Source organism: Panthera uncia, assembly GCF_023721935.1.
Source record: "Panthera uncia isolate 11264 chromosome C1 unlocalized genomic scaffold, Puncia_PCG_1.0 HiC_scaffold_3, whole genome shotgun sequence".
NCBI lineage: Eukaryota > Metazoa > Chordata > Mammalia > Carnivora > Felidae > Panthera > Panthera uncia.
Genome location: NW_026057584.1, coordinates 82,116,091 through 82,123,969, shown reverse-complemented (window position 1 = coordinate 82,123,969; position 7,879 = coordinate 82,116,091). Strand labels below are relative to the sequence as shown.

The following is a 7,879-nucleotide window of genomic DNA, read 5'->3' as shown; positions in this document are numbered from 1 at the left end:
AATTGCCCAGAATATAGGAACACAAACAGGACTCAAATAAATGCTTTTGCAAATTGTTCTCCCTTGCTGGGATTAGTTTTTAAATCGATGAAGATATAGATTATAGAAGCAAACCAGGGATTACAGAAGAATAATTTTGATTACTACAAATAATACTAAAATGGTGCATGTTTGTGAACAGCTAAAAAATATAAAAGTTAGAATAAAAATGAAATCTGTCTTCATCTCCTCCCTATTTAATTACCCCCCAATGATAATCATAGTTACCAGCTTGGTGAAGGACTTTCTACACTCATACTGTGCATTTATATACACACATGTACACATATATATGTCATCTGGCCCTCTTGCCAAGCTGTTTTCCCTGGTCTGATTTATACTTGTCAGTAGGAATGTGACTGGGAAGTTCTCACCTATCCTTGATAATAATAATAACTGTTAATATTTACTAAGTGCTCTCTAGATTCAAGATATGATACTAAGCACTTTATTTTTTAATCTTACAAGTACTAATTACCTGAATGTATTCCCATAAATAGCCAGAAAACCCTCCACAAAGCCAAAGTCCCCATAGTTACTCTTCCTAACCCTACACCCTTCTTCTGACATAACCACTGTTGCCAGTTAGGTAGGTATCCTACACATTTAAAAAATTTATATACATACCTATATGTTTATTCAGAAATATAATTTGTTTTTGTAATTATCATCATTCTATAAATATTATGCACAACTCACATCTTTTATTTTGGTCATACAGAGCTTTCCATTTCAAGCCATGTAAATACAGCCCATTCTTTTTAACATTTGCATAAAAGGTATGCTAATCCATTCTGTGGTTTCATCACAGATGAGCCAGTCATTCTACTGGCTGACACTGAGGTTGATCTGACTTTTTCATTATAAGAATGAATGGCCTAATGAAAAAGCTCATACAGGCCTTTTGGACATATATACCACTATTTCCTTTTGTTAGTGAGAAGAGCAGTTGAAGGATGGAAAACAGAGAAGGCATTTACCTGGCATCCATTCCTTGCTCCTCCATTTGCAGGAGTTCTCATGTTCCATTCAAGCTCTTTGCTACTGGGGCATCAGACTACAGTAGAAGTGGATCTTAGGACAGGCTAAGGCAATGAACCCATTTAATACCTCTGATCACAACAATGATTAACCTAGAGGATGGCACATGTCTTATAACGGTTCTAATAAATATAAAATTCAAGGATTTTGATACCAATTCTGAGATGCTTATTCTTTCTTACTGTACATGTACTGAAATTACATAGACCTGGAAGATGTCCATGCCATCTGTAATAGTTTGCTAGCGCTGCTATAACAAAATACCACAAACTGGGTGGCACAAATAACAGAAATTTATTTTCTCAGTGGTCCAAAGCCTAGGCGTCCAAGAGCAAGTGTCAGCAAATTGATTCCCTGTGAAGACTATATAGGAAGAACCTGCCTCAGGCCTTTCTTCGTGGTTTGTAGATAGCTATCCTCTCCCTGGGTCTTTACATTGTCTTCCTTCTGTGTGAGTTGTGTCTAAATTTTCGCTTCTTGTAAGGGTACCAGTCATACTGCATCAGGGCCCACTCGGAAACCTCATGTTAATTACTTCTCTAAAAACCCTATCTCCAAATACAGTTATATTCTGAGATATTTAGGGTTAGGACTTCAACATATGCATTTTGAGGACATAATTCAACTTATAACACCATCTTAGTATCATAGTCGGAGGCAAACGTAGGACAGAAGGGCGAGCTGAGAATCAGAAGGAAATGGGTGCTTGCATAAAGCCAATGTTCCCTTGCCCAATTCCTTTCAACTGAAATTTTCAGTTGAAAGAGTCAATAATTTGTTTGAATGGCACAAGCAAGTTTAAATAGGATTTGTTTCTTGTGACCAGAAGAACTCAGGCTTTTAGAAAAATATGTTACAGTCTGAAAGATACTGCTCAGTTAACCTCCTAAAAGGCATTTTAAACATACTCTCTCATTGAGGGTACATAAAAGTTCCACGTCCATTCATGGTCATCAACAAAAATTGTTCATCACCATTCTTTTCAGTGAAAACTGATATCTTATCGTTTTAATTCCCCCTTCCCCCTGATTGTTAGGAAGTTGAACATCTTATCCTTTGTTTATTGGCCATTTCAGTTCTGCAAATTGTCATTTTACATCTTTTGCCAATTATTTTATTTGGCTAATTGGCAGTTTTCATACTAATTTTCTTACTAATTAGAAAAAGTTAATAAAAGAAAATATTTCCTCCTGTCCTGTACCTGTTTGTAAAACTCTATATATGGTATTTTATGTTATGCAGACATTTCTAAATATTAGTTGATTAGAATTGTCAATCATTTTCTTTGTAGTGTCTTCCTTATAGTGTTTCCATGCCAAGATTACAAAAACATTTTCCCATAATTTCATACATGTAATACCTTTATTGTTAGTTTCCCTTATATTTAGATCCTTAGTAGATTTGGAATCTATTGTGAATGTTGTGATATAGAAAATGTAATTTATTATTCTTTTTTTTTTAATTTTTTTTAACGTTTATTTATTTTTGAGACAGAGAGAGACAAAGCATGAACGGGGGAGGGGCAAAGAGAGAGGGAGAAACAGAACTGGAAGCAGGCTCCAGGCTCTGAGCCATCAGCCAGCCCAGAGCCCGACGCGGGGCTGGAACTCAACGGACCGCGAGATCGTGACCTGAGCTGAAGTCGGACGCCCAACTGACTCAGCCACCCAGGCGCCCCTTTAATTTATTATTCTAATGGATATCCAATTGTCCCTAAATCTTTTAGTAACCAATGTGTCTTCAGTGATTTGAAATATCTTCTTCATTATGTATTAAATTATCATATTTATAATGTTTCTGAAAAATCAATTCTGTTCCATTGATCTTGTTGTGTTTATTTCTCTACCAAAATCACACTGTTTTATTTAAGGTAGCTATGTAATATAGTAAATATTATTTAAAACATAATAAGGTAACTTTTGATATGTTTGAAGGAAACTATTACCTTATTCTTTTTAAACATATTTTTGGCTGGTATTTTTCATTTATAGGACATCAGGGATTCTGGTTTCTTAAAAATGGTTGTGGGTAATTACATCTTCCACATGAGACACAAAAGTAAAAGATCACACCTACACTTGCAACAAAAAAGAGACAGATTAACTTCAAAACTATAACTTTTTTGAGCCCATCACAGAGCTGAGGTCCAATGCATAGTTCCAAACATCTAAAGAGAGATGGTGCCTACAGGGAGACAGGAGAACAAGCATTCACTCACTTTAGATAGACAGGAACCAGATACAGTTAAAAAAAAAAAGTTAAACTAGTACATTTGAAAAATTGGTAAAGGTGAGTGTTGGCTGGCAGAACAGTGAGAAACCCATAAAGACCATAGAAATTACTTATGTCCTTGTGCAGGTTGCCTCTTCATAAATCACATGGGGTGTACTCACAGAAAAGTTTGAACCAAGCCCTGGGAAGTGTGTATTATAGGAAAAAGCAGCTATGTGAAAAGGCAAGAAATTGCCCTTCTTCTCTATCTCCACTAAGAAACAAGAATAATCAACAATTATCACCAGGGAAAATCTGCATGACATTAGGTTAGGCAAAGAGGTTTTGTATATAACTTCAAAGTTATCCACAAAAGAAACAAATTGAACTTGTTTAAAATTATTTTTTTCTTTAAAATTAAAGATCCTGTTAAGAAAATGAAATGACAAACCATAGGCTTGGAGCATATTACACAATTTTGAAAAAAGGACTTTTCCCCAGAATATATAAAAACCCTCAACACTTAATAATAGTTAAAAAAAAATGGACAATCACAGGCACTTGGGTGTTTCAGTCGGTTAGGCATCCACCTTCAACTCAGGTCATGATCTCACAGTTCATTGCTCAAGCCCCATGTCAGGGTCTGTGCTGACAGCTCAGCCTGGAGCCTGCTTCAGATTCTGTGCCTTCCTTGCTCTCTGCCCCTCTCCTGCTAACATTCTCTCTCTCTCTCTCTCTCTCTCTCTCTCTCTCTCAAAAATAAACATTAAAAAAAATTTTTTTAAATGGACAATCTAATGAAAAGTGGGTAAAAGATCTAAACACATCTTTCAGTAAGATAAGTGGGCAACAACTAAGTTCATGAGATGTTCAACATTAGGAAATAGGGTAATCAAATTAATACCACAATGTGATAATACTACATACTTATTACAATGTCTAAAAAAAGACAAAAACAAAAAAAGAACTTGTCATACCATGCTGACAAGAACATGGAGCAACTGGAACGTGCATAAGTTGTTACTGGAAATTCAAAATGCTAGAATCAATTTGGTAATAATATATCAATTTCTTGTGAAATTAATATGCAACTATGCCACTCCTAGTTATCTACCACAGAGAAATAAAAACCATGTTCACACAAAAAACGTGTATACAAATACTTCCAGGAACTTTATAAGCACCAAAAACTGAGGGAAAAAACCCATATCTCTTTCAACTGGTGAATAAATAATGTGTAGAATATCCATATAAGAGAATATTACTTAGTAATAAAAATAGCAAACTATTATTTCACATGAGATGCATGAATCATAAATATATTTTGCTAACTTAGAGAAGTCAAACCCAAAAAGCTACATAGTACCTAATTCCATTTATGTGATATTCTGGAGAAGGCAAACATAGTTGCTGGGTTGGGGGCTGATGAGAGGTGTTGTCAACAGAAGAAAATTTGGGGGAAACTGTGGGTGTGAATACATGACTGTATATGTTTGTCAGATAAATACAAACCACAAAGTGTAAAAATCACTGCATCTAAACTTTTAAAAAATAAGTCAACCAAAATTTTTGTGGGGCTAGGGGGAAGAGAAAGATGGAATAAAAACTCTGACGAATGAATATAACTGAATTGCAAATAAATCACATGACCATATTAAAAGGAATGGGAAGAAATAAGATGATTAAGAAATTTTAGAAAATAGTACTTTGGATACTACAATGCTAAAGATTAAGAAAAGTTTTTACTCAAACACTGTAGTGGAGTTGGTACATTGTTTTTCACAGATATGGGTTAGAAATTCTAATTCTACTTCATTTTCATACTTGAACAAACAAGTAAATGTATTATAGATAACAAATGCCAAAGTAAGTAATTACAGTTAAAGAAAGAAAGTATAATGGACCCTGTAGTGCTAGGTAAGAGGCAAAGGCGTCAATATGGACGTGTGGTTAAAATGTACACATAATATAGATACAAGTGTGTATACACAAGTGTGTGTGTGTCCTAACTCTACCTACTGACAGGACTAGAAATAGTAACACCCCAGAAGCAATGAGTATACCTGGACTTCAGATTTTGGTTTCTAAAAACCATTCTCTAGTAAGAGAGCTCTTTGGAGAACTGATTTAGTCCAAAGCCAAGGCAGGTAAAAGACAAGATGAACCCAAAGCATCTTGTGGTGTCAGGAAGCAAGGAAGCGTTAAAAAAAAAAAAAAAGAGATAAAGCGAGTACAGAGTAGCTGGCGAGATAGCCATGAAGTCCAAGCTGGAATGTGAGCTGTGGTGTGAGAGGGTGAATCCGGAAAACAAGGCAGCTTTGGAGGCATGGGTCAGGGAGACGGGCATCCACCTGGTGCAGGTGAACGGGCAGAGGAAGCATGGCGGGCCACCCCCAGGCTGGGTGGGCAGCCCGCCGCCGGCCGGCTCAGAGGTGTTTACCGGGCGGCTGCCCCAAGACGTGTACGAGCACCAGCTGATCCCACTGTTCCAGCGCGTGGGCCGGCTCTACGAGTTCCGCCTGATGATGACTTTCAGCGGCCTAAATCGTGGGTTCGCCTACGCCCGCTACAGTTCGCGGCGCGGCGCCCAGGCCGCCATCGCCACACTGCACAACCACCCGCTGCGGCCCTCCTGCCCGCTGCTCGTGTGCCACAGTACTGAGAAGTGCGAGCTGAGTGTGGACGGGCTGCCTCCGGGGCTGAGTCGCCGCGCGTTGCTGCTCGCGCTGCAGCCCCCGGGTTCCGGCCTGCAGGAGGCGCTGCTGATGCCCAGCCCTGGGCCCGCGCCCGCGCAAATTGTGCTGCTGAAGTTCAACTCGCACCGCGCCGCCGCCATGGCCAAAAAAACCCTAGGGGAAGGGCAATCACGCCTCTCTGGAGAGCAGGTGGCCGTGGAGTGGCTCAAGCCAGATCTGAAGCAGCGACTCCGCCAGCAGCTGGTGGGCCCCTCCCTGCAGTGCCTACAGCCAGAGGGCAGTCGGTTGGCCCTGGCCAGGGACAAGCTAGAGTCCCAAGGGGCTCGGGGTGCCCTGCAGCTGTTGTGCCAGCGGATGAAGCTGGGCAGCCCTGTGTTCCTCACCAAGTGTTTGGGCATGGGCCCTGCTGGCTGGCACCACTTCTGGTACCAGGTGGTGATCCCTGGGCATCCAGTGCCCTTCAGTGGCCTCATCTGGGTTGTGCTGGCCCCAGATGTGCAGAATGGGCATGAGATGGCTAAGGATGCTGTGTCTGCAAGATTGCTAGAGGCACTGAGTGCCTCTAGAGCCAGTCTTATACCGACTGGTGGGGCTGAGGCAGGTACCGTGGTTAAGCAGTGACCATGTCCTCTTCACAGGCAGCCCAAACGAGTTGACAGAGCCTGCATCAGTCCCCAGCCCAGCAGGCCTGGGCAGCCACCATCGGATTTTAAAGAGGGAGGAACATGGGCTCTGCCCTACCTCTGACACAGCCTCCCCTTTGGGGCAGGGCCCCAGTACACCTGGGACAGCTCTGGTTTGGCTAAGTTGTGGTGAGGGACCTTGCCATGCCCCTCCCAGCCCAGGGACTAACCTTGGCCCTTTGGTATTCCTTGGCCGTTCTGTGTGATACATACACAAACCTTCCTCCTCCTGCCACAGCTTAATATGAATCTCACTTCTTATTTTGTTGATTTGTCATTTTTGTTGATTTTATTTGGGGGCTGGCTGAGCCAAAGGTTCAGAAATCTGCTTTCTGTCCCCAGTACTTTACATTCTGGTGTATGTGTGATGTTGGGTTTTTCTATGCTGGTTGTATTTATATTAAACCCCTGGTTGGTGTAAAAAAAAAAAAAAAAAAAAAGTAACATATCAAAAGTCCATAGAGCCAACCTGAAAGCTTCTAGTAGTAGTCAAAGGTGGAACATCTTGATCAAAAAAAAATTATAATATTGTATTATAGCTCAAATAATACAATATTCATTAGCCCATAATACACTGATATAAATTAAAATAAATAAGTAAATAAATAAATAAATAAAATGACAACTCTTCCTTATGGAAGAATACCAATTGACAAATGTAAGGAGGCAACTGAAAATCACTGTGAGAATACCATGGTAATAGTTACTGTAGGCAAGATACACCAAAGGATTTCAAATTAATAGATGAAAGTTTAAGTAGAGACAAACTAAGTGTCTTGAGGAAGAAAAAATGAATAACATGATCATAATAAAGTAACTTTAAAGACATGATTAATTTTGGAAAACAATGTTTTTGGTGGATACTGTAAAGCTTAAGAAACAATACTCAAACATGGCACTCTATAAATTTTTAATTACAAAGGGGTAAATAATTAGAGTGCAGAATCCTGGTAGATACCAATTAATAAAATGATCAAGGTCAATGTCACCAGTGATAGATATCAATCTCATGTACCCCTGACATATGCACTGAAAAAGGCATATAACCTCTGTGGTATCCTTCCCAGTAATGCAGAACCACAAAAAAATTTCAATTAGACCCAAACTGGGGAGAAAGTCTACAAAATAACTGACTCTTCAAAGTGTCAAGGCCATGAAATAAAAGGAAAGACTGAAGGTCTTTGATAGACAAGAGGAGATTAAGAGAAA

General features: G+C 39.5%; 1 protein-coding gene across 1 annotated transcript; it reads left to right on the top strand.

Moving 5' to 3' along the window:
- Positions 1 to 5,546: 5,546 nt before the first annotated feature.
- On the top strand, positions 5,547 to 7,089 carry LOC125910935 (dead end protein homolog 1-like). Its single transcript, XM_049614468.1, has one exon. The coding sequence runs from the start codon at positions 5,547 to 5,549 to the stop codon at positions 6,606 to 6,608; it is 1,062 nt and encodes a 353-aa protein (XP_049470425.1). The 3' UTR covers positions 6,609 to 7,089.
- Positions 7,090 to 7,879: the final 790 nt, after the last annotated feature.

Bases quoted from the DNA above. Each gene is read 5' to 3' on its own strand.
- LOC125910935 (XM_049614468.1), top strand. From the start codon at position 5,547: ATGAAGTCCAAGCTGGAATGTGAGCTGTGGTGTGAGAGGGTGAATCCG.